The 27,972-nt window shown below is 41.4% G+C and overlaps 1 protein-coding gene across 12 annotated transcripts; it reads right to left on the bottom strand.

The window, feature by feature from the left end:
* Positions 1-809: 809 nt before the first annotated feature.
* On the bottom strand, positions 810-27,503 carry mink1 (misshapen-like kinase 1). Of its 12 annotated transcripts, none has more exons than XM_085797801.1 (32): positions 26,048-27,503; positions 21,754-21,819; positions 21,199-21,381; positions 20,992-21,102; positions 20,796-20,886; positions 20,564-20,694; positions 20,416-20,470; positions 17,980-18,058; positions 16,658-16,833; positions 16,489-16,558; positions 16,165-16,375; positions 13,082-13,189; positions 12,371-12,457; positions 10,399-10,575; positions 10,140-10,310; positions 9,525-9,791; positions 9,000-9,079; positions 8,805-8,908; positions 8,611-8,702; positions 8,281-8,304; positions 7,719-7,870; positions 7,454-7,571; positions 5,968-6,084; positions 5,554-5,689; positions 5,147-5,296; positions 4,474-4,617; positions 3,531-3,665; positions 3,299-3,399; positions 3,024-3,173; positions 2,772-2,931; positions 1,917-2,056; positions 810-1,809 (listed from the first exon to the last, which is right to left on the bottom strand). In XM_085797801.1, the coding sequence occupies exons 1-32, from the start codon at positions 26,102-26,104 to the stop codon at positions 1,726-1,728; spliced, it is 3,927 nt and encodes a 1,308-aa protein (XP_085653927.1). In that variant the 5' UTR covers positions 26,105-27,503; the 3' UTR covers positions 810-1,725. The 12 variants fall into 12 exon arrangements, with proteins under 12 accessions (XP_085653927.1, XP_085653929.1, XP_085653932.1 ...); XM_085797803.1 differs by having other exon boundaries at positions 5,578-5,689; XM_085797806.1 differs by having other exon boundaries at positions 5,578-5,689; positions 9,525-9,683.
* Positions 27,504-27,972: the final 469 nt, after the last annotated feature.

Here is a 27,972-nt window from a genome sequence, read left to right as displayed (position 1 = left end):
AAACTCTATTCTATTGCCTTTGGCCTCGGTTCATTCCCCCGTTACAGAATATGCTGTGAACTTTGGCAGAATGTAAAGATATGAAATATATTAAGTCTCAAGTGTTCCAGCCGTGTTCTCCAAAGTGCCTGATGAGATGGAGTCCTCTGTGGTATTGCAGAGTCGCCCTACATTACGTTAAATCTTTCCACTGGCCCAAGACAAATAAGTAAGTGTACCACGCTAAGAGCTGTTCCACTGCAATCCCCTGGACAAACACTTTGCACATTAAGATCCACACTAACAGAAAAATAGTCTAAGAACTGAAATATAATACAGTAGAGTGGATCGCTGTGGTCGGAGGGTGAAAGGACCCCGAAAATGAACTCCCTCCAATCACTATAATCTCAGTGACACCCTCCTCCCACATTTTCCAACTGTCCTCCTTCACTGCCGAACGTCCCATTCCTCCGTCTCGGTCCTCCAAAGTTGTGACCACACTCGCCTTACTAATATTAGCTGAACACATGAACCCTCCTCCTCAAACAAAGACTCCACAAGATAGAATATATTGCAATATAATGGCAATATAATTACAGTAAAGTTAAGAATACCAGTAGGCTAATACCAATACAGAATCACTACATATAAATATCAAATTTTTGTATTTTGTAATCTACGAAAACAAAAACTTTAGATACAAGCCAGATGAGTCAAATAATTAATGGTTTCACCTAAACCATAGAAAAAAAAGGCAAAGCAGGATATTTCACAGTACTGTGTATCTGAGTACTGATGAGTACACATGTCTGATTGTTTTGATCTTATTATTTAATTGTTTCAAAACTGAAATTCATTTTGTTTTGGAAGCATTCAAGGCTTACTTGTTGTGATTGACAGTTAGCAACATAATTTGCCTTTCAGGCCAGAAAAAAAAGAAGAAGTTGAGAGCAGAACTTCAGGTAACTGTCTACTAAAGAACAAGCTACTTTATCCTGACTTAATGTCCCTTTGTAATATTTTTTTTTAGGACTAAATCCTTCCTTGAAGCCTTCCTGGAATTGTGAAATCCCCAAAACAACGGGGAACCACAAGCCACTGCAGATGGGTGTTCCAGCATTTTATTATTTGACGTCCATGTGCCCAGTGGCAACACACTGTAGGCTATATAAGAGGCCCGCAAATGATTCAGATTCTAAGTGTCAGGTGCTAACTATATTTACAGCTTCAGTTTGACATACAGTATCGGTAAATAATGCCTTCTTCAAAATGTACTGCAGAACCATCAAGGAATGTTTTTAACATACTTCACAATTAGGAACTAAATAGTTACGACTGAACACAGGTCCACCAAGTAAAGTAAATCAAGACAAGAGTATATACAGTACAAATTAATAGATGGTATTAACATTTGAAGCTCATCAGTGTTTTCTCGTGATGATTCCAGGGACAATGTTATCAGGGGGCCTCGGTAGAAAGTGTATTTTAAGGAGTGTAGGCTGGAATGAATTTAGATATTATTTGTGTTTGTGTATGTGTGTGTGTTTGTGTATGTGTGTGAGTGTTTGTGAGAGTCTGTACGTGTGTCTTTGGAGCGGGAGTGCGTGAGTGAGAGCGAGCTGGAGGAGAAAGCGAGAGAGGTGTTCGCGTTTTGTGTGCATGCGTTTTCGCGAGAATTTTCGGATGCACTTCCTTCTCCAAACCCCTGCTGGGTTTTCACACACACTGACCGGAGCAGCTGTTCCTTCACCAGTTCATGATGCAGTTTCTGTTCAAGGTCATGAAGTAGACCTGGCTGCTGCCGCCGGACCGCACTGAGGCAAAGAACACCTGAGGGGCAGCGCAGACACAAAGGACACGTAGGTCAGAAACGTCCTTACATCTGGCTACTGTAAGTGACTTTACCGTCCGAGGCTTTCGGCGCTTTCATGTCTCACCTTGTCGTTCCTCTCACACAGGAACTTCAGCCTCTGAGCCCTTTTGTGCATGAAGACGCCATCCAGGTGTCCAGTCTCCACAGAGCGGATCTCAATGGCCTTCTCTCCCCAGCCCATGATCTGATTGGAACAGATGTGAGCTGCAAGGCAAAGCATCGTGTTTATACAAGGAACAGACCTGGTCACAGATGATGCATCTAGTTTCATGTAAGTCCATATAAAGCCCCTTTCCCACTGGACAAAAACCCAGTTTAAACCTGCGAACAATCGGCTTCTGATGAAAGGGCATTTGAAAATCCCATACTTTTTCCAGACCCTAATTTCCAGACTTCTCGGTTAAAAAAAATTCGAATAATTTGTGACGTTTGAGTAATTAGATGTGTCTCATGTAAATAAATTATGCAATTAATCATTTGTTTTCATTATTCTGAATTTGTATGCCATTATGTCACCAAATCATTTCCAGGAGATTGTAGCTAATAGCACATACAAAATAATAAACCCAAATAACTTCAATAAGACCAAACCCTGATAAGTATTAAGATAAATATATTTCCATACAATAGTTTCCATTTTCCATACTTTTCCAGACCTGGAAATGTATAAAATCAAATTCCATACTTGTGTAGGAACCCTGTTAATTTACTTCGCTGTTTTCTGCACATTAATGTCATCAACGTGATGACATCATGAGAAGTGCTGCAGTGGGGGTAAACGGCCATGCAGCGTGCCAGCTGGAGATCAGACCCAGGTTGTTTGGCCAGTGGGAAAGGAGCCATATGCTGACTGTAAACGGGTCGACTCGCTAATTTTAGTGAGAAGCGGTATAAGTTTGTCATTGGATTTGACCCGTACCAACAGATGTGGGCATCTCCCCCCACTGCAGGACGACATCCTTGATGATGCGCCCATAGGTGTTGACATAGACGCCCTCGTCTTCGTAGCAGAGCAGCATCTCCATGCCATCGGAGCTGGGCAGGAACACGATGGCGTGCGGTGTGATATGACTCTGGATCTGTTTGAGGTGGAAAAAAAGGAAAAGGATGAGATTGTGTGGGTTCCACCTCTCCTGAAACGCAGCATCCGTCCAACAGTCGCGCAACTCACGTGCACAGGGATGTAAATGTCATAGTTGTTTCCAGAGTCCACGTCGATGGCGTGGAAACCAGCACAAGAGCCATAGATGACTTTCAACCTTTGACCTTCTTCCACCGTTAAGTCAACAAGTACAGGCCTGTGTGGCAGGTCTGCAAACGACTGGTGAAAAGGAGTGGGGGGTTTCAGGGGCAGAAGGTGAGTGGGAGAAAAGGATAAACTTGAATGCTCCTCTGCTTGATTGATCTCGCATAACTAATCCAGCGGGTAAGAAAAGAGAGACTTACTTTGAAGGCCATGAATTTGTGATAAGGTTTGGGCGCCCATGCGTACACCTCCACTGCATTCTTCAAGGCAATCACCAGGAACTTTATCCTCTCATATTTCACTAGACAGAACAACAAGGCCATCTGATATCAGATACTTGTTATCAATAATTCACTCTGCCAAATGCATTTATGAGAACTTGCCTGAAGCGGAATAGACAGCAGTGATAAACAGCCATCATATGTCACTCACCCACTTTGTAGTGCACACACCCCTCCATCTCCCCCACAGTGGTCCAGCCCTGCTTCTTCTCCACCTCGGGGTCATTGTGGAGGATCTTATTCCTCAGCCACGCCAGGTAGTAGACACGCACCTTGTTTTTCTTGCCTTCATAGACACAGTGGGAGATCAATTACAAATTATACTACAGGAGGGTTTTTTTTTTCTTTACTGCATTTTCATTGCTGGAAGACACAGTATAGAACTTCAAATTAAATATCTCATTTAAAATACCCTTTCCAAGTTTTAAACACTGCTTTGAAGTTACTAATACCAATTCCTAAACTTAAACGTATAGCTCAGTGGGTTGAGCAGGCGCCACGTATACTGAAGCTTTTGAAGGCAGAAGGCCCTTTGCTGCATGTCATTCCCCCTCTCTGTTTCTCCATTTCCTGTCTCTCTCCAAGTGTCCTGTTCATTAAAAGGCATAAAAAGCCCCCCAAAATACTAAAAAAATCAAATAAATGTACGTTTGTGCAAGTAAATGTCAGCTAAATAACATTAATGATCATCAACAGAAAAACACTGATAAACAGTATATCGAAAAGAATTGATGTTTGATATTTGATCTAGTCAATAACTATCGCTCAAAGTTTGAGCAGCAGTTTGGCATGATATTCTGATGGAGAAGAGATTGTTTAAAAAATATTGACCTGTACAAGCATCAACAAATTCTACACTACACAGAAATCAAAACAGTGATCCACTGATTCTAAAGTCAAAAGTCAAAATGCAAAAAAAAAAAAAAGATAAATCAAATAAATAAATAACTAAAAATAAAATCATCTGAAAGCATTGGCACAATTTGGCATCTAGTATTTGGCATTCCATTAAAGACAGTGATCTTATGCCAAATGAACAGGCAGCTTCAACTGACTGTAGCGAGAGCAGACTGGCGAGGAGCAGCATTAACGACCTGATATGGTGATGAGCAGGTTGAGGCCCTCCAGGACGTCCATCTGTTGGAACCGGCGGGAGTTGATGAGGGGGTAAACCTTGCCCTGACCACTACGGTCCAGCAGCTTCAAACCGTTCTCCGTGCCCACCAACAGGTTCACACCTGGTGAGACACGTGCACAAATTCACAGCTTTTTCATTGCGCATGCAATGATTCTAATTATTGCCTTTGCGCTCGTCACAGCTAAAATTAACTTTGCAGTATCCCTGTGTTGTCACTCCTTTATTTATCATCTTGAACACTGTTATTTTCCATCATCATTTCTCATAAGCTGCAGCTATTGCATCACCATAATATTTCATTTTACCATTGTATCTAAAGCGTATTTAAAGATGGAGTCATGAGCCTCACTCAATGAAGCATTCAAGTCGCATGGGTGACAGACTGAAAATTTTATTTAAAAATGTTATTAAATTGCTTTAATAATGAAAACAGAGGCTCCACCTTCTCTTAGGAGTTATTAATACAGTTTAAGGTACAACAGTGGCCTCAAATCTAATTTTCTTGCTTTTGTTTTCAGCGGTGGTCATATTTGTACCGAGAGCCCTGCTGGAGCTCATATATTAGTTATACATAAGGAGGGTTAAAATAAGTTTTCTCGTTTACACTAAAGCACTAAATTCATTCTTACCCCAAAGTGCAGCACACAGGATCTCTGAGTTGAATCTCTTCTTGTACTTGCGGATCTCAGGTGTGTCATTAGGGGGACGAGTGTTGGTGGGATTGACATTCACCATGGATCCTTTTCTCACCTCCATCTTCAGCTGCTCAAATCTGGAACCTAAACGTCGAAGCAGCGATGGAAAATGCATCATTTTGGAGAGAAAAAACAAGGCAGCCCAGGAAAAGGTGCTACACGAACTACACACAGGGAAACTCATATTACAATGTTATATAAAATTCTTGGCCTTGAAAGAAAAACACATACTTCCATCCCCTCCCGGTGTATTTTATTGCACAAGAAATAATGTCAAAGGTTAACAATCAGCTGTAGCAACATGGTTTGCTGTTCAAGAAACTCTGAGCAGATGTTTCTACCTGAGTGAAAAGCTTCCAACTCACTGGTGACAGAGATGTTATCCCCTGTCCCTCCAGGTGACTGGTACATGCCCAGATCCACAAAGGTAGTGAAGGAGGACTTGCCAGATGCTTTAACCAAACCTCTGGACTGGTACTGGTGCAGAGAGCAGAGAGATTGTTTGAGTTGTACAGTGTTGTTTAAATTAACGTCATGTTAGAGAAGATGTTAACTTGTCAGACAAACATGCTAAAAAAAAAAAGAAGAAGGATGTTCTATACTAAGATTTGTATTTTTGATGACAGCCCACTCACAAACTGAGCTGATTTAATGTGTTAGGAGTGGACGTCATGGCTAGAATGATGGCAGATAGGGAACACGTAAAAATAAACCAGGAATTTAGGGCTGATATACTTAGCATTAGTAAAACTTACGTCATAAACAGAGTCTTTCCCAGGGGAAGAGTGAGTGGCTGAATCAGTGGGGGAGTGGGAGGGTTGCACCACATCTGGCAAGTTAGTGTATCCATTATGGCTCCGCTTCTCTGGGGTCTTTCAGGTAGAAAAGAAACACACAGATGTAACACACCTCCCTGTAATAAATAACGCCAATGAGCCACTCCGATCTGGGCCAATCTCACCAGGATGTGACCCGTTTTGATTGCACACCACAGTGACCACAAACACTGAAGAAACAGCTGTGACCAAATTTGCGTCAAAAAGTCAAGTCGAGTCTTGTTCTTTGCACTGGGAGAATCAGATGGATGTTGTGTCTTTTATGTTACTGGTGTCCCACGTTTATTTACATTTTCAAGTTTCTCTAGATCTCCGTTATGTTTTTTCTAAAATGACATCCCATAGTTAATTCAATCACTCACTCCAGCTTTTACCTGCAAACAAACATCAGTGGATGCTTTGCAGCTAAAACTAACACAAGATGTATTATGTTTATAATGTCACATTAATGGAAAATGGAAAGAACAGATACACGTATAATGGTCAATAAGACCAGAAAAGCACAGCTTTAAATATTCTGATTTTTAAAATAAAATATGGAACCGATTTAACATGGGTAAATGTCAACGGTGAGGTATATACTAATTGTATATCATTTATTTCCTTTACATATATATATTTTTTCTTTCTTACACCTACTGCAATCAAATTGCCCAAGTTGGGACAAATAAAATGACTTGACTTAATTTAAACCCTCTGTTTGCTATATAATACACATACTCAATGGTAAATATGAAGTGTGACTTCCTGGTGATGATTCCAACTGTCCAGTCTAGTACTTGGTATAACAGTATACTGTATGTTACTGTGTGAAAATAATCAACAATCATCTTCTATGTCATGTATGATGTTTGCAGAGTTATTTATAATATTAAACAAGTTAATGACATGCAGTTAAGTAACTACAGCCTGGCACATATCGTCATTGCGGTCTAGTACACACACATATGCATAAGCAAAAAAAAAAGAAAAAAAAAAGATTGCACTTAATGAAAGTGACACCTCACACATTCAAGTCATCATTCGCCACCTGCAAGATGTATGCCGTCTGTCACTGAATCATATTGCCGTCTCTTTAAAAATCTCACATATTTATGCCAAACTAACACAGGGTGACTTCAGGTAATATACAAGATTTTAAAAAAAAAGCACTATAAGCTTGCAAAAGTTAAACTGATCAACTTTGGGCTGATCACTGTGATCCTGTGGGCAAAGTAGCACTATGAATGAACTACTGAAGGCAAACTGCAGTGCATGTTTCCCTTCTCTATGATTCATTTCTTCTGGATGTTTAATGAACATTATGGAGCCATTACATCTCTGTGATACTCTGTCATGTAACACATTGAATTTTCCATCAAGTCACAATGCATTTTAAGCATCATTACGTATACAGATGACTCACCCTCTGCACCAGCATTGTCTGATCCCCATAGCCTCCAGCTTGCTCTCCATCTCCCCCCTCGCCTTCGTCTTCGTGAACCACCATAGTGTTGACTGAATCAGTGTCTGCATCCCTGTGACTGTAATCAAGAGGCACAGATTGACAATGTAAACGGGCAAAGAGACAGTAACACAATATTACGGGAAGTACTGAATTCTGTTAAATCAACAAATACAAATCATTCTTTGCTTCTTGAATTTCCAGAATCTGCAGGTGACAGTGTTACCGGTCTGTGGGGCTTTCTTCCTCCTCTGCTCCCTCACCACTCTCGCTCTCCTCACTACTCTCGCTGCTCTCAGAGGACGAGGAGTAATCGTTGGCCTTGACTGGTGGCCTCGGCTGCTCCTCAGCTCGCTCCTTGGCAAAGAGACCATGGTCCTGCGCACATATAAAGCATTGTTTACTTTGTGAATACTGTAACACAGCATTAGTTTCAGCTTTTTAAGAAACTGACAAATAATACAACAGCAATATATGCAAAACTAATATTCAAAGATGATGTCAGCAGGATGGACTAAGAAAAAAAGGAATCTCAGGAATCAGAGTCTGGAAACCTAATGATATAATGTGATGATTTTTGGCATTTGCTGGGTGTCAGAAGCCCATATAAAAACACAATAAAAAGATCTTTGTCTAAAAAATGTAATTTCATTCAATACATGATTTAGCCAATATATGAAGACGTGCAATTCATTCTGGATGAGCATGTCCTACAGCCAATGAATACAGATACAAACTCATGCATGGACGTCGAGCATCATACAACACACAAAGACTGTGAAACTAACCTCCCCTATAGCTCTCTTGTAACTCTGTACATTAGAAGTCAACCCAACAAAAAGGGATTTGAAAAGAGGAGAGACATGAAGAGAAACAGCAGCAGTGTGAGTACTTTATGTGTAAGGGAAAGGGTTATTTGAGAAGTCACTGTACTACAAGCAAATTAACACAACAGGTTTGTTATTCACAGTCAGAGACAGAACCAAGCATATGTACAGTTTTGTTTTGTTCTCTGTTACATAATTGCATAAATCTGAGCTGAATTATGTATTTCCTGCAACTTCTTGTACCAGGGGAAATGGGGGAGACAGCCAGTGTCGGTTTGAAACAGCACTTACAGCAGGGCGCCCAGGGCGGGAGGAGGTACGAGACTCCCCTGGCTTATGGCGACTATCATGGGAGAGGATGGGTGAATCCATTTTGGAGGAACCTGAAAATAACAACGTTGTATGGTGTGGTTATATTTTTCTGAAACCAGGCTCGCTGCAAGGACAGTCTGCAGAGAAAAAGCACCAGGGAGGGAGGGACTCACTGAGGATGCGATGCCTCTCTAGGGAACCGGTCTGAGGCAGATTGGATATGATGCTCATACTGTCTCCTCTCTCCCAGCGATCATTGCGGCTCAGATCTGGATTGCTGCCATGAGGACACGAATCACTTATCTCAAGTCGTCATTCAAACTTAACACCATTTACTAGACACTAATCAAACTGATCGAACCGTTTACCTGGCTCTTACTGGATGCCTTATGCCGGATGTCAGGTTGGTGTTGAGAGCTGTGGCAATAGATGCAGTCCTCTGGGGAATCTGAGGACAGCAACATTATAGTTGTGCATTTACAAAGACAGCAGCTTAGAAAATGACCAAGGATGTTTTAGTTTTAAACCCCAATACCAAAAGACTCAAATCTGAGAAGATTCTTTGTTATCAGATTAAGATTTTATTGTATGAACCGCCTTTTTATCTGATTAATATATATTTAAGTATGTAAGTGTAAGGGAGGGCTTTTTACCTCCATCACTAAATGCAGGTCAAGAAGTGAATGAGGGAAAATGCTTTTGTGTGAGGTAAGCAGAGTTTCTATTTCATAAAGAAGTAATTTCAATGTCTATTATATAACTGTAGTCCAGATAATATGATATTTTTTTCAACAAGACTCCTGTGTTTACACATAAATAAGTGCAAACTGAAGTTTTGTTTAGTTTGCAGGCCTACTGGCGAGTCAAACCCAGCACCGGCGTCTGGATCTTACCTTGGGTGGGAGCTCCACATCTGGCAGGCGGATCCAGGGGCCACGATCTTCTCTGATTTGGTGTGCCTGTGGTGCAGGGGTTTCAGAGGTGGGGTCAGAGTTTTGGCGCACAAGCTCTCTAGAGTGAATGGGTCGGGGGGTGGGGGTGAGGGAGGGATCCTGGGTGGGGAAGGCGGACATGGTCTTAGTGGGCTGGTCGCACAGGGACTGGGAGCGAGGGACGGGGGCTGCGTAAGGCTTCAGAGGAACCAAGTGAGCCATCTGGAACTGCAGAGGACAGGAGCAGCAGCGGCAGCGGTGGCGACGCACCAGGAGGGAAGAGCAGCCGAGCGGAAGGAGGATTACACAAGACAGTGGGAGAAGGAGGCCATAGAGGAGAAAAACGCAAGGTTTTGTTTGTATTCCAGGGAAATTTTTTCAACATGTTGGAAAGAAATGATAGGTAGAGAAGAGAGAAGAGAGGGGAAAAAGACACAAAAGAAGGTATAAATAAGGAAGCAAAGACAGTGAACAGTAAAGCAGCAAAGAATCAAGGGGCTGAAAGGCGTAAGCAGTTGTATCTTCCACTGTGTTTCCGGGTTTTAACCATCTACATTTCACAATACTTGCACACACCTTGCCCTGTCCTCCTTGGGGTTCGACGGGCCTTTGCATTGGTGGGGTCTGCGCAGACTGGACCACTCCTGATTGGCTGATTGAGTCAGAGCGTGACTGGATGGCCGTGTCGGAGACGGTGGTGCAGATTTTGGGTGAGCCCTGTCTGTTGAGTTTACTTCTCTCCTCCACCTGAAATATGGACAACAGTGATTCACTGTGCAGCAGTTTGACCGTAGCAATGCACGTAATGCTGCAAGTGTGAGGTAAACGCTGCTACCTCACGAGCCCAAGTGGGTTTGTTGTTGGGCTCCAGGTTTTTGTTGTAGTGGTAGAGCTGGGGCTTCTTCTCCTGCTGCTGTTGTTGCAGAGACACCAGGTAGGCATGCTCCTGCTGCAGCTGCCTCTGTAGCCTCTCTGACTGACGCTGCTCCTCCAGCTGCTTGCGCTTATACTCCTGACCAAAGAAACACACTGCAGTCAAAATGTTGTTTGACTCAGACTGGACACAACAGACAGGTCGGGGCAGGCCATGACTAAAACCGACACATCTGCAAACAGCAACTCTGCTGCAACTACAGGCACGTGTCTGCATATTTAGCTGACCACTTCTCATTTCCTCCACTCAGACAGTAAATGTTTGGGGCAGACTTAATCATCTCTAACTTTGTTCTCCTATTTTTAGTACAGTAGCACATTAACAAGCAACATCAAAAGAGTATTGATCGTGTCTGTATGTAAACCTTTTGTATGGTTTCTTGAACAGACAATGTGAACATGAGTCAGTTGAGTTATTGGTTTTTCATTGTTAAGTAGTAGACTGGCCTCCAAGCCTTTTGATGGCCACTACGCTCTTAAGGAAACAAGAAGTGAAAGAAAAATCGTTTCAACCATGAGTCACTAAAAAGTTTTCTTAAAATCCCACATAAAGATAAATAATCTAAGGTACAGAGAATCAAAATCAACTTGTCATCTGTCATTTATTTGTTGCTCTTTTGTTCTGCTGATCACCGTGGGCCACATAGCACTAGATTTTACAAGCCAGGGAGAAAACTCAGTGCTGGGATGCCTCACCTGGGAGCCTCCCTGTGGGGGAGGGATTACAGAACATGTGATCTTAGATTTAGACCAATAAATCTTATGGCTTCATGGTTCCTTTAGTTACTCATCAAAGCCGCCCTGCAGTGTCTCTTTACTCGTGCGTTTTGTTGGTTGATTTTTTTTAAAGTGGTTTAGCTCCATTGGATTCATATGACCTTTATTTGCTATTACGTTCATTACATCTGTACAGGAGAGTTCTCACTATTCAAGTTGCAGGAGTACATGAATCAAATCCAAATTGCAAAGAGTTATTTCAGGGCATCTCTGACAGCAAAAAAATGTTTTTGTGGCTGAACCGCTGTTCTTTTTGCAATTAATGTGCATGGGAGAAAGTTTTTGAGTCCAGAGTGTGTTTTGTGCCCTGCAGTTCAGAATTTGGCCATGAAACAAAATTTGCCTCAAAGCACTGTTCCTGCACTGAACCCTCCAAACCTGCTCCAGGGGCAATTGGCCTGTGTCTGACCCTGTGCCGTGGTCCCTATGGAGGCACGGATAGACACAGGTATTATGTGTATATGCGTAACCTAGGAGAGATGTGTGAAAAAATATCTCAAATGCCTCTCACATATACCAGCCAGGACTGGGCTCTTCCTCCCTCCAAAAAACAGCAACAAAGAGCTCAATCCAAATGACAGCCACTCCTACGCTTCACAGGAGATAGCTCAAACAAAGATGTCAGGAGTGTGGTAATTCTTCTCTTCAATGCAAGAGAAAGACAGTTGGAGTGATACGCCAAAAGCTGCCGAAAACTGCCCCGAAAATCTAGGTCAGTGCATGCCTTTTCAACACATGCAATACTGTGGGAGCTGCATCCATACACTTTAACATGTGGAACATATCTACATAAGGATGCTGCAAATTCCTGAACCTGAACCTGCTTATTTTTGTTACAACTACAAGTGTAGCTGTTCTGACTGTAAAAATAGTAATCTCTGCTGCAGTCCACCGAAAAGAGTCCGATGGGAAACATGGAGATATAACAATACAGTGTTTGTTTTGGCCAAAAAAACAAACAAAGCCCACTGCTGAAGGCAGATGTCAGATATTTTTGTGATCATTTAATCTTCCTTTATTTATTGCATAATAACCAAGAGAAGATAGGACCTCTGCACTCAAAACAAGAACTGATGAGGACGGTGAGGACTAGTTACCATAAGCAACGCCTGCTCCTGAAGCAGCTGCTGCTGGAGGATTTCTAGCTGCCGCTGCTCCTCTTCTAACTTATGCCTGATAAACTCCTGAGGACAGGTGAGAGAGCAGGAATTACAGACATTAGGGTGGGGAAAAAAGAGAAGTGAAAGTACACAGGGGAGGGGCAGAAGACAGAGGCATATAACAGTTATGTAATGTCGACAGAAACCATGTGTTGCGCTGATAAAAATCAACTATTATTCTCACACTGAATCTTATTGACAGAACATCTCCTATCCTTATTTAGCTGTTATAGAGACAAATGAAAGTTAGCACGAAAAATGATTCACAACTCTCATAACTATATAGAGATTGTGATCAGTTACTAAATAAGGAATAAGTAAAGTATTTGCCAGGATACTATCATACCAACTTTACAATGTATAGTATATAACATACTGAAATAAAATCAGTATTTGGCAGTAGAGGTGATGGTGCTATGATGCCAGACTGTTACTGAGGGTAGACTGGAAACAGCATAAGAGACGCAGAGAGCTCACCCACAGAAAACTCATCTCTGAATAAATACACTAATTTAGACCCTTGCTGCTATGGCAACCTACTCATGGAATTTCACCACCAGAGCAACTTGCACAGTGTTGCCGGTGGACACGCCCACACTTCACCCTGATTGGCCGACCGCAGCCCCATGTCTCCCTGTGGTTGGTTACCTGCTCCCTCTCAGCCATCCTCCTATCTTCCTCTCGTCTCATATCGTCGAGTCTCCGGTGGGGACCTTTTTCTTGCTGCCTCACCATCTCTCGCTCTTTTCTCTGTTGCTGGGAGAGAAGGGTGACAGGAAAAAGAGAAATGAGTATAATGGCTGTGTTTTCACAGGGGAATCTAAAATGGATAGCCTGCTTATAAAGAAAGCCCTCCCTTCTTTTTAGTGCAAAGAGCTAGAAATAAAGAAATGAAGGGAGTGCAGTGCAGAGTAGAGGTTGTGAGTCATTCTCATCTCACAAACACACACACACACACACACCTACACATATCACCCTAATCACCCTCTAAGTGTTCTGCTTTGAACTCAAACTGACCAGTTATTCAGCTGTGGCAGTCGTTACCTGCCCTTTTTAAAGGGGCATTGAAAAAAGATTTATTCTTTGTGTAGAGAAGTGAACCTCCCACTTGGTAGTGACACAAAACACTCGCTTGTCTCCTCAAGTTGTTGTTGGCACTTTGCAGGTGAAAGGAAGATCCAAATGAGATAGGAGGAGGAGGTGAAGGTAGATTAGGGGAGGGCCACCTTTACTGCAGCAGATTACCTCACAAATACAACACAATGCTTTTTGGCAACGTGTGTGTGTATGTGTGTGTAATTACATGAGCCGCTTTCAAATCCCACATAACTCCTGAAACATTTCACAGCTTCTGACACTTTGTCAGCAGCCCACCAGAGAGCTGGGTTATGTACCGTTTGTCTTCCAAAACATGCATAATCTTTACATAAATGATGTGTACAAACAGGTTTTATGACAATTCATAACCCTAGCAGCTAAATCGCAGCATTAAAACAAGTCAGTTATCCGGTTTCCTACATTTTGTTCGATGCCTGTGACAAGATGATACATATAGTGATCACGACCATCTGACTGCAACAGCCATCAATAGACTAAGTGCTAACCACTAACGACAACCACATAATTTTTTTTACCCTGACAATGCGTTGCTATGACATTTTATCAATTTCATATTGGATAAGGCATCAAAGCAAGTTCAGATCTCTGGTGGGCAGAGAAGATGACATAAAGTGTATATGAAGACTTTGCATCGGCTGCTACAGTAATACATCAGCATTTCAATAAGGGAGTGTACAAACCAGCAGGAAGAGTAAATCATTGTTCAGGTGGAAACCTTTTGGGTGAGGGTAATAAAATATAATATAAATTGATAAACTGATGATGATAGGTCACTGGTGATCCAGATCTGTGTTGGTAAATTTGTAATCATAACTGTTATTTCCTGTTTAATAGGTATTGATCTGTATTTCTACGCGACTCCAGTTTACTACATTTACGTACAGACTGTAACAGCAACCTTATACTTAAGTTACTATGCTTTATATTAGTCACATTAATGCATTTTTGAACCAGCCTCCAGGGTTGATTCAAAAATGTTTCAGTGTTTCTGTCCTCATTACAGCCACATAAATGGTTTAATGAAGAGAAAGCCACCAGTACAACGCACTGATCTCCTTAATCCTTAAGGGTGAAGCTGCTTTTTTTTTGTAGTTCCATGTAGTTTACAAACTTCTTCCTCCCAAAACATCTCCTTCAAGGCTACAAAAACATCTCACTCTTGGTACATGTTTACATAATTAATAATTCATATTTGCAGGGAGCAGGGCAGTAGTTCACTTCAAGTAATCTCCTTCTGTTCCCCACTGATGTAAGCATGGATGCTGAAAAGTCACAGTTGCCAGTGAAGGTTACCTAAGCTTTTTATTCAGTATTTGCAATTGGTTATTGAGTCATGGCAGTTCTGAGTTAATGACAGAAAACTCCTAAAGAATAGGTGAAGTCTACTTGTGTGTTTCACATGTCGTGCATCGGTATCATTTCCAAATTCAAAATCTAAGCTATTCATGTTACTCTGACATGTTCCTTCTTTTATAACTTATGCTCATGGCAAATATATTCAGCATAGTACACAATATAGTTTATTAGTGCCCACAATGGAAATCAAGTCATAACTACTGACAAATCAAACACTGCCCTTTTTATCAAGGTTTCAATCATCATGTCAGATAACAGGGAAAGGGGAAGTATTTAAGTGCTTCAATGATAAGGATTAGAGCGGACACATTACAATTGCTTTGATTTGTAATAAAGATGTACTGTCATCATGTTGCATGTTAGTATTACAAGCATCCTGTTAAGCGGTCAGTGATAGAAATAAGTGCAGGATCGTATGGCTCTACACCTGACAAAACCTGTAAACTTTCCAGACAACAACAAGATCTGGTAGAAGCCATGAGTTAGTTGTGAAGTGAACATGGAGTAAATGTAATATCTGACTTTAATGTGAATGTGCTTTCAGGCTCTGTGGAGTTGGCTGAGGATTATCTTATGGGTGGCATTTCATTTTTAAAGTTCAATTTCTGATACTGAACCATGCTCCTAAAACACACCTACTTTTTGTAAACTCAGTAAATCTGTGTTGCTCTGTGTGGTTAGGGACCCTTCTAATCCTTCTTTCTAGTGATAGGATTCACCAGGAGCTTAAAGCAGCATTTTATTTTGCAGGTACCAGACCTGAAATCGCCGTATTGGGTGCAATATTTTGATAATCTTACAATACTGGCATGGTGAGTGTTAAGACTAAAATTTAAAGGAAAGAATGTCAGGATAAAGGCAAGAAAAATATCCAAGACTTCCTTAAAGAAGTAGTTTGACATTTTGGTAAACATACTGCTAAGAAAAAATTAGCTTATCTTGGCATGAAGGCTAAAAGCAGGGGTAAACAGTTACTTCAAATATCTATTAATCCAAAAAATATAACTACTGGTAACAGCGACTACAAAGCAGCAATTAGCATGTTGCATCTCCTAATCTGTACAACTTTGGAGAGAGCCAGGTTTACTGACCTTTTACTTAGCTAAGCTAATCACTTCCTGGCTCTGGCTTCATATTTTAGAGAACAGACACGAGAGTGAGATCGTTCTAACTCTCAGCAGGAGGAAAATGAATAAGTGCATTTCTCATCATGTCAAACTATTGCTTTGAAATAGATCGATTCCCTGGTTGGTTACCTCTTCAAGTCTGCGCCGCTGTTCCTTCTGCTCTTCAATGCGTTTCTGTCGGTCATGCAACAGTTGCCTCTTGTGTTCCTCAGGGTCCCGTCGTTGAGCAGCCAGTTGGGCCTGCTGCCTCTTGTGAGCCTCCGAACGCTCCTTGTTCTCCTGCTGCAGACGCTGGAAGTCCCGCCGCAGGGTGGACTCACCAGGTACGTTGAGGATTGAACTGATGACCAGAGATAAAGATTCAAAGGACAGGGTTTTAGACACCATTGTTCACACAGAGAACACAAGTCAAGGATTTGTACTATTTAGCCAGAGATGGAAAATTGCAATTACCTTGACTCTCTGTCATCGCCACGATTTTCATCTTCTTCATCACTACCACTGTACTCGTACTCAGTCTCTTCTGTAGCAAAAATTAGGATAAAGACAGGTCAGAACAAATACATAAACTAACTCTATAGCATACTGAAGTACAGTGTACTCTTTCTCTCTGGTTTCTTACCTTTCTCTCCCCTTTTCTTGCGTGTACGGTCAATGTGGTCTTTGAGCTGAATTCGGACCTGGCGCTCAGTGGGCTGGTCCCTGATGAAGGAGTGCTTGAGCAGCTGCTCTGTGGACGGTCGGCTGGGATACGTCTTCACAAGACAGCCCTCTATAAAGTCAATGAATTTCTTGGACCTGGGAGAGGAAGTGCGGGTAAGAGGATAATAAACTGGTGAGGGAAAGTAGGAGGGAGGAAAACATGGAGCAGCTGGGCTGATCATTGTTGGATCAGCTGCAGCCAATCTGACAATAATCGGAAATATTCAAGCAATGAAAGACCTGTGTAAAGCCTCTTTCACATGTTCAGCATCTCCACACTGGAAAAATACAACATTGCTGCTGCTGTAATTAATCAACACTTTGTACAGTCAATCAGCAATCAGAGAAACTATGGTACTGCAACTGTTACGTCTTATTCAATTTCTCTGAAATTACAAACTACAATGAAGCATCGACATAATGTTTTAGGGTGGTAACCAAGAGCGGTTGGGTTCAGTGTATTCAAGTGCTCATGTTATTGTGTGTTGCTTATGATTTTATATTTATATAATAGTATGTTCTGAGTCACAATACTGACCAACAGCCTCTATATCTTTAGAAGAATAAAATGATAACACAGGCAGAAAGAGCATTGGATGCACTATAAATGTTACTATTTCATTAACGAGTCGAAGGAAAAGTAAAAAGGACCAAAAAAAAGAAAGGGTAGAAGAAAGAACATGACAAATTAGTTTAATAGCCTTCAACTTTTCCAGCTCAAAATCATGTTTGTCTCAATAAGTCCAAGTGACGATCCGCAATCATGTATTTTTTTCCGAATCGAGGGACAAAAACACCAAAACTAACCTGAATCTCATTAACAAATGCTTTGAGAAATCACTAATATTTCTGTAATTTCCCATCTCTACTACTTGTACAGAAAGAGCTTGAGTTACTGCAACAGAACAATTTGTAAATGTTTAACTGAGATCTTCAGTACTCAGAGTGGGGCAGTCTTTTGCCATTTCATCTGATGCTCTTCATAAAAATGTTTCCATGTAATCTGATAGGGAAAAACACTGGAACAGAATGTGTCTACTACGTAATCTGCTGCACAGTACCAGACAGTGAGAAATATACAATTTTCCATCCTCCTTTTTCTTCAAATTACCTCTAAAGACATTTTAACATTTTGAAACTGTCACAGATTTAACATGATGTGAAGATATGTGAAGTGTCTGTCTGGGATATGACAGTAATAAGACAATCTAAGAAGACACAGAGAGGTAGTTGATTGCTCACCATTTTTTGGATTTAAGTTTTGGAGGGGGGTTCCTGGGAATCAAGAAGAGGGCTCTCATTGGGTGCATATCACACAAAGCTAAAGAGATGAAGGAGATGATGAGAGTGGTTAGACATTATTAAATCCTCCTACCTATGCTGAGCTACAGCACAAAGAAGGGAAAGGGAACAACAGAATACATTTAATGTTAGACAGACATCATATATTCCCACACATTGTAGTTTGTAAATAATACTAGCTACCATTACACATATTCTTTGTATCCTCAAACATGGTTACAGCTGCTGTTATCCAATCTTTCCTGGTGCCTCAGGCTTTGTTACATTGAATGCAAGAGCAAGGGCTGTGAGTCATTGTGTTCCCAGCGTAGGTAGGTAGATAAACCTGACTGGTTAGCTTTAGAGTTTCGCAGTAAATAGGCTTTTGTAACTCAGTTTTTGGACCTATGCAACGTGACTGAAACAGCCAAAGCCACATTAAGAAAAGAGGGATCACAGTTATACTGATAATGTATGCATATAGACAACATGTATGCAGATTTACTACACACAAAGTAATAATTTCAGTAAATTTCTATTCATGAGTAAGCTTGCATTAAAATGAATAGTGTACACAGGGTTACATGCTGCCATCCTGTCTCATGCTTTACCAAATACCTGGAGTCAACTAGTCTTGTTTGTTATTGCTTTTGGCTGATGAAGAGTACAGACAGTCCTAAAGCTCTGCATTTAAACAACCACCTTTTATACACAGACAACTCTTTATTTTGTTTGCCCGTGCACCTTCTGTGAACACAGTAGGTAAGAACAGTGTCAGCTAACACAAGTGACCAGAACGCATGAAGGTCTGTGAGAAGATTCTTCACATTTTTGTGCATAATAAAATAATGTACCCAGATTAAAAAGGTTACTGTTGCTGAGGAAGAAAAGACAGGGCCTGTATCAGTACCTTGTTTGTGGAAAAAAACACTCAGGGGCAATAGCAACAAGTCTGAACCAATTCTGTGTCACAGCTGTTGCAGTGATATGTGGACCCTAAACGTTCTGCACATATACAGAAGACGAAGAGATTTAAAACAATGTATCATTTGCCAAGGTTGTGGGAAGGCCGAGTCCAGTACAGGGCAAAACATGCCTGAAGTAGAGCTACCAAGGCCAAAGAATCACATGGGTGGAAGGGAGTGTGTTAAAAGGTCCATATGTTCAAAAACAAGCTAAGAAACAGCCAAGCATATAATCCAACCACAAATGATAGGTAGCCATCAGGGGGAAATATGCTCCCTCATATTTTCTATGTCTCAAATAACAAGTGAGGCGCTCCCATTTGGCCTGATTCTGCCATTTTGAAAGGGGTGAAACAAAACATTTCCTCAAAACACAAAATCATACAAATGATCAGATATTAATTTGACAAGCAAACAATTAAATAAGCAAATGCAAAAAAAACAACAACATCAAATCAATCTCAGTGAGGTAGTTACACACATGACATACATGTTTGTTGCAACTAATGATAATTTTCATTACTGACCAATCAACTAAAAATAATCAATAGTCAATGTGTCAACATAATTATGTGATTAATGATAAATACCTACCTTAAAGTATCAAAATTCATACATTTATAAGGCTTTTCATGGCCAAATTAATTGATTAATTACTTCCATTACCTGCAGTTGTTGCAACAAATCTAATCAATTAACTGACAATGGGTTAGGCCCTAATAACAAAAGAACCTGCAACTTTATTAGTAGAAATCATAGTTCACTAAGACTAACTCATAATGGTTCATTACAGCTTGCTAGCTGGCCTGTCAGCCTTATGTCACCCACAACAGCAGCAACAAAGTCTGTAGGAGTTGTGCCATGGAAACAGGCCAGATGTACAAATATGTTTTAAAAAACAAAGATAGACTACAGTTCATCTTTAACCTTAAACGTAAACCCGATACTTGCTGTGGGCAGGGTTCTGACAGTTGCATTACAACCACCATTCACTGGTCAAATGTAACAATATACACTACACTACACTACAAGTTACTCACATTGAGCTACTGCTTAACATGGGATTTATTTACCACAGCTGTGATTTATTCTACATTTTAGCTGCTACTCTTAAGTGAGACCGTCCTTGCTTCTTAGTCGGCTTTGACACCGAATCTCCAGGCAGACACATCTCCTCTGCTCTCAGAGAGATCTGTGCAATCAGCCTCCACAGGCCAACTGCCAGCTCACGACTACACTACCTTGATTACAGTGAGTCAGCTGTCCATCTGAAGGCACAGACAACAAGGCCACATATGCAAGACAGACTCATTCATGAGGTCTTTTAGAATGGGCTTTGAGATGATATAAGAAATTATCTGTACATAGATATGCACGCATGATTCAGCCAAGAGGGGGTAAAATAGGTGTGTGATTGAGTGTGTGCACTTACGAGGCGCTCCTTCTGCCATCTCAATAGCTGTGATTCCCAAGGACCAGATATCACTCTGCAAAATACACACGGGACTAGATCAGTCTCTATGTTTCATTTCGATCTCACAACATAGTAACCAAACAGGAGGATATAGCGCTGCTGTTACCCTGTAGTCATAGGTGGAGTCTGGGTTCTCGTCACAGGCGATGACCTCAGGTGCCATCCAGTAAGGTGTGCCGATGAAGGTGTTCCTACGGCCAACGGTCCTGTCCAACTGAGCACTCACTCCGAAATCAACTGAATGTGGACAAAGGAATCAGAGGAGGAATGAATGTGAGACAATGAAGGACAGAGCACACCTGTACTCTACGTCTTGGTGTTGGAAGTGTTCATCATACCGAGTTTGACCTCTGCGTTCTCCGTTAGCAGCACGTTCTGGCCCTTGATGTCTCTGTGGATGACTTTATGGGCATGGAGGTGTGAAAGGCCCTGGGCAGAGGTAAAAGAGGACAGAAGTGGTCGGTCAGTAAGCCGTGACCTCTGCCACACACTTATCTTTTATTTTGACTTGGTGATGCAACTGTGATTTCTCACCCTTAGGATCTCTCTGCAGATGTAAGCAATCCAGTCCTCCTTCAGAGAGCTGCCCTTAGTGTTTTTAACCAGGTCAGTCACCGATCCTGCCCCACAAAACTCCATCACCAGCTACGTGCAGACAGACACAGACTTTGTGAGCACAATCAAAGAGGCATACTGTTGCAGAATGATCATGGCCAAGGCACAGAAGTTGAGTAGACAGACCCAGAGTTGGTCATCGTGTCCTGGTGGACTCTTCTTAACAAAGGCACCGTAGTATGTGGCTATGTTGCGGTGGTGGCTATATTTTTTCAGCATGTTGATTTCTGCTTTGATCTCCTCTTCCTCCTCCTCCGTAACATCCATCACCTTGATGGCAGCCAGCTGGCCCGTCTTCACGTGACGGCCCTGTTTCAAGAACACATTGGATCACCATATCAGTGGTCAGTTAAGTCCCAATTAAACCTGAAACTCTGTTAATTTGCTTCCTCGCATATTCCCAGCATATTGCCATTCTGACTTCACATTTTCTTATCTTCCGTACACAACCACATTAAACTCTTCAGACTGACAGCTTAAAAATATACTGACATGGCGTTAAGCTAAATCAGAACCAGAGAAAAAAAAATGCAGAGAACATTTAACAAAGTACGGGGCACTCAAGTGGTATTTTATGGCTGTGCTTCAGCTTGCTCAGCTTTACATTCACCAAACAGTGACAGCTTATGCATTGAATGCTTCAGCACATTATTCAGATGTGATTGATGCATCACGTCTCACCTTGTACACCTGCCCATATGTCCCATTGCCGACAACCTCGACCAGCTCAAAGATTCCCGCAGGATCCTATGGGAGGACACGGGTAGATTCATGAGTCGTACGACAAACAGACAGCAGATAGTAACGGCTGCTATCTGGCTCCTGGCAATACAAAACACTGTTAAGGCTGAGGACACAAAAAAGTAATCAGATCAATGTAATTTCGTTAAACAACAACCTTGAGTATCTTTGACAAGCTTTTGGTTTATAAATACTGCATCTACTAAACCAGTTGCATTTTGGAAAGGTTTTTTCTTGAGCAGCACAAACTGTGCAACTGTTTCAGTGAGCAGAGACTTCACACACATACATGCACGCACAAAACACACACACAGAGCCCTCTGTGGAACAGAAATCATACAAAAAACAAGAAAAAGAAACCCGGATGCTTTCTACTGTGTACACTAAAGCCAATTTGAATCCAATATTCCATATTTCCATACAAATCATGTGAACTCAATCTTCCCACTCACCACCCACCAGTAAGACTTTACATGGAGGAAAACAGATGAGCAGATTTACTAAATATTGATACCAGATTAGATGTACAAAGATGAATTTTGACAAAGAAATCAACATGACTTGTGGCCTTTCCCTATTTTACTCTTTTTAAGTTTCGATGCAGTGAACACGTATTTCACAAACACTAATAATGAGTAGGTTGCTTCGATTTAATTATGCAACCCCCTCCCCCAAGAGACAAGGGAAAATGACAAGCAGTTCCACTTTCATGCAATTTCAATATGGCTTTAAGAAGATGTGTGGGTGGTGGGACTGCTGCTTTGGGTTTAGAATGTACAGCATGACCTATCCTGCTTTCATCTGTTTCCAGTGATGGGTTTTCTGCCTTCAACATGGAGGGGAAACATTCCTCAGAGACAGGGAACATTTGTGAGAAAAATAACATATCTACGTACAACAGACTGAGCAGTAGAAAATTATCAAAGACCAGATATTCTATTGAAAAAGTACAGTGCGCTTGATTGTTGACATGAACATATTGGCCCTAATTTTGAAGCGTGTTATGTACAGCAACACAAAAGAGGTGGAACCATGACGTAAAAGTAAACAGCAAGGGAGTGATGGTATGGAAGAGAAAAATTTAATGATAGAGTGGGCGGCAAAGGCAGAGGCGGTAGCTTCACCTACGTCCAGCACAAAGAGTGGGATGAGAGGAATGAAGTGATAGAAGGGGAAGGGTACATGTTATGTTCGAGGAGTAGCAGCACCATCAGCACACACAATCAAATTCTCAGCAATGACTGCAAAAAAAAGGGGGAAAAAAGCACAGAGGCAATAATACTATGAATCTACAGTGTGTCTTCCTAAATCATCACAACTGCAGTTCTGATCCTTCATCTGGATATCATGCTGCCACGTTAATGTGTAAACTCAACATACTGGTGAGCCTCGGGGAGTAATACAATGATTTCTTTTCTTAATGTCAAGCTGTGCCCTGCCTCTTGTCGAAAGAACAGCCTCATTTCAGACACGGGTTATGGTTATTGTCCATGAGGAAGTTGACCACACATTTCCTGCCGTGGTGTCAATTTAGCTGACGGAGGAAGTCTTTAAAAAAGATGACTCTTATCTCTGGTTATACAGCTGCACCAGCTGCCGCAATCACAACCCAAACTTGATTTATTGTTGCGACTCAAACTTGCATTCGACAAAAACTCACTACTGAACAACTTTCTCTTTGACCTTACCTTTTAAACGGCTTCCTAATCACTAAATACTGCAGTACAAGTCAAGGTCTTTGACAAACAAGAATTCCTGCAATTCAACAAACTAACTACAGCATCTTAATATCTCTGCAACCTCATAACTGCAGTTTGGGTGGAACATTTTTTAATTACTCCAGACTACTACTGTTGAATTATATTAGTTGGTAAAGCAGTTATGGGCCTGGTGCCACCTGGTAATTGGCTACACAATACACACATTCACAACTGTGTCATCTAAGGTCAGTGAATATCCACAAACACCTAGTATTGAACCGTTGGTGTTTTACCAAATCATTTTTGTCAAGTAAAGTTGCCCAATGATGCTGTGAAGTAATATCAACACAAAAAACATCAAATCTGATATGAAGGAATATGTAAATGATGTTCTGTAACTATGCAATATAACGCAACTCTTAACATTTGAAAATAAAGCTTTGCAGAGCTTTTCTCTTACTATTTCAGCATTTGTTATTCTAACACTTCTCTGTAAGGTTATTTATGCAAAACACAGCAGGGACTGTTTTCACTGCAGAAGAAAAAAAAAGAAAAAAGAAAAATCACAAGACTAAACTTCTCATGAGTTTCATTTCCACAGGGCTGCTATTCTTTGCTAATCAGCATCAAGTATCCTCATCCAACTCTTAAGGTTTCTCTTCAAAACTGCAAGTAATGTACATTTTATATGAACAACAAAAACATGTGAAGTTCATCAGATATTTCTGTGTATGCCTCCATTATCCAACACTGTTGCACAGGTGGCCTTGGTTTCATCCAGTGTTACTGGCATAGGAATGAAGTGTTTCTGCACAAATGACACATTTCCTGTACAGTGAATTGTTATGCAATGTCAAAGTTGTTCTGTACTCTGTAGGAAATATCTTGAAAAATACTTCAATAGAGCCACTTGAAGTTTCCCTGTGGATTTTATTTTGGTCCTCTGATAATACTATGGAGCTGTTTTTCCTGTGAGTATGCCCCCTTTGTCTCATGCAGAGTATACACAAGGTACATGGTTCCAAACTGTTCTTATATTATATTATTATGAACATATTGTTAAGATTTATAGATTTTTATAGGAGGTGCAGTGTATATAGTAAGTATATAATAAATATGCATGTGATATTTGTATAATACATTACAACTTTGTTGTGAAATGTCCAGCCAATTATTGAAATGCAGAACGTAACAAATTTCTGAATTCAATGAAGTGATTGTAGCTCCATTCAAAGTGATAAAGTCATAGTGGCAACTGATTTCATCATGACAAACTCAGGTGAAGCCTCATTCCAGTCAGGTAACACTGGAACAATCAAGCTAGGATTTGGATAAACTAACCCTGATCCCTTATTAAGCCCCATAAACCTGTGAAAGCTACACCCAAGTGCTGGAGAGTTTCCTGATATTTACAGAGGGCACAGGGATCCCCCTAAATCGGCTTTTCCTCTTTGTATGGTCTGACACATTTTAAATTTGATATCAATTGCACATTTTTACATTGTACATTTAACTGAGGGTCTTAGTTCCTTAACTTTTAAATAGCACCAGATGCATAGTTTCAGTACCTCTCTGGTGATATAGACTGACATTAAATAAGCCAGTAAATATGAGAGTGAACATTATAGTGATGTTTAAAAATTAGTGTGGGATGTGAGCTCTTTTATTTCATTTGATAAAAGCAAGTGACTGAATACATAAAATCCTCATTTTAATGGTAATAAGAGTCTATCTTGGGGTGGGGGGTACACTGCTACAAAAACCATACATTTTACACCCATTCCACTATGATAGAGAGATAAAGAGAGTACCAGAGCTGTGTCTTTATTCACTGTATCCTTGAAAAGAGGGTTAGATTTTTTTTTTTATCAGTTGGGGATAGTGAAGTGGATAATGTTTCTTTTGGTCTGACTTCATTTCTTGCTGGCTCAAATTGTTGGAGAGGTGTTCAAAACACCAGGCAAATTTCTAAGACCCTTCAAATTTCAGGCAGAGCTGGAGGCTTTGCCATTCAACTGGTTGTCTGTTGGATAAAATAATAACAAAGACTTTATCAAAAGACACCTTTGTCCATTTAAATGTCAGAGTTTATATTTGGTAACTGAAAACTTTACGTTCATCTTTAAATGAACTGTTTATCGTGTCTGCTGTGTTCAAGAAAGAAATAATTTCACAGGACTAACACAGTGTACCTGGGGTTGTGTGAGAAAGGAGCAGTCATGTCACGTTATCTTCTTAGCAACACGTCAATTATGAAGACAGGACCGGCGAGTATAGTTCATTATCAGGTGAAGAAATCCTCAAATATCACTGATTTGAATCTGTGATACCAGCACAGGCCAGCTGCCTGTAGCAACACCAGGCCGAAGGATGTTTATTCCACCTAAACTTTGTTGCGTGGGTGTTTAATGGTCGTGCTTGTGCCAGACGCAAACTGACACCTCAGTTCTTATGACATAACATCTAATAAGTCCGTCTGCCATAATTCACATGAAAACAGTGCAGCACACTTATCTTGCAATAACAATACTCACCCTGAGGGCTGCGAGGTCTATGTCATCCAGGCTTCGTGTGGGGGCGTTTTCAGACATTGCTGGCGAAACTTATAACGTTAGCTAAAGAGTTAGCCAGTTATTTAACAACAAGTAAAAAATGAGGTGGCTGCTTTGACGAGCCTGAAGGGGCTCGTATTTCAGATGAAAATCTTGCCAACGGGCTGTCTAATATGCCGAAACTGTTGCGGGAACAACACGGTAGCTCTTAGATTAGCAAACACATCGCAGATAGAGCTGCCACAGACGCACCCAGCTGGCTAGCTCACGTCAACTCTAGCCGAGAGCTATAATGTTATCCGCAGTTGTTGTTTTTTTTTTTTTTACAGAAATGCCGGTGGCAATATCCGATCCAAACACATTCAAGTTAAATTAGATATTTCAACAAACTGTTCACGACGCCGTTAGCCGGCCATCGGTGCCGCTCTAACTACTGGCAGGTTTTCAATGCAGTGCACCTCCACTGTTGTTGAACACCTTGCTGCTGCGTTCATTTTGACGAGACGCCGCGTCTTTGCTGCTGTACAACATCCCTGCTAATGTTGTATTGGACAAAATGACGCGTCTCCCGGGAGGACAAAAAACAACAACTACCAGAGAGGGCTGGTGTGGCACTGAAGCATTCCTTGATCTGCTGATAAAGTCTAAAATAACATTAACGGTTCAGCAGCGCAGCGCAATGGTTGTTTTTAAGGAGAACGCAACGTCTGATGTGATGGCGTCCGGATCGGTCCGCACCGCACCGTACCAGAACCGACTTAATAAATACGTCCTCCCGGGATGTTCCTATGGCACAAGTGCGGAAAATGACAAATAATGGCCTCGCCTGTTGTATTAATCTTTGCGGGTGCAGTTGTCAAACTTGTTAACGCGAGTTAAATGTTCCTCAATCGGAGCCGGAGCGCGCGGTAATCCGAATGTCCGAGTCAGGTGCGCGCGATCAATCGAACGTTAACTACCTGGCTACCGTTGCTAAGCTAGCGGACGAAACATTCCTTTTCCTGAATAAACTTTCCTTCTTCGTCCATTTTCTGTGTTGACAGTCGCGCCTAGCAGTGCCAACCTTCCGGGGAAAACACAGGCACACACACACACGCAGACAGGCAGGCAGGAGGGCAGGCACTATGTTCTTGCCAACCACCGTAATACTTGTCAACCGGGGCCCTAGACTCTGTCAAGTTTGTAAGTGTTGTTTTCGTTCTCCGGCGTCCAGATTTTATGAGTTGTAGTTGTAGTCCAACACTGCGCGAGACGATGCAGTTTAAAAACTGCAGCTAACAGCCAAACTTGTTATATCGCCATGTTTTGCTTCCCAAGTCCTCCCTCCTCCTCCCTCCCACTCCCTGCCTTGATGTAGTCTTGCGGGGTTGTACTGGCGATTGGCCGCACACACACTCCTCAAGTGTTTTCTGTTCTTGGACGGCTACGGCGCTTCATCAGGGACAAATTACCTGAACATTCACGGTGGACTTCGACCTGCGTACGCAACTGCCCCCGTCTGCACTGGGCGGCAGAGCTGAGGTCATCCACTGACATGTCCTCCACTGACCTTCTTTATCACTGAACACACCCCATAATTAAGTTAAGCACAAGTTAAACACATAGAGAACACGCTATAATAAGAGTTACAGGCATACAGTGTTTCTTTTTGCAATAAAGGCCGATGATTTGACGTTCGAGATTTTTCTTCTTTTTCTTCTCGCTCTAATATGATGAGTGTGTAATGTGTTTGCCATCCTAACAGCTTTATGATTGCTATAGTCATATGTCCATTAAGACAGGTCCACCTTATCTTCGGCGGATGATGATGATGATGTATAATGCATGATTCATTCACTTCCAAAGCATCAAGTTAAAGTTCAAGTGAACAGTCTGGTAGCCTACATCATTTAAAAAAAAATAACTAG

This window comes from Trachurus japonicus, chromosome 14 (assembly GCF_045865225.1).
Source record: "Trachurus japonicus isolate A0001 chromosome 14, Traja_1.0".
NCBI lineage: Eukaryota > Metazoa > Chordata > Actinopteri > Carangiformes > Carangidae > Trachurus > Trachurus japonicus.
This window is presented reverse-complemented; position numbering and strand designations above follow the sequence as displayed.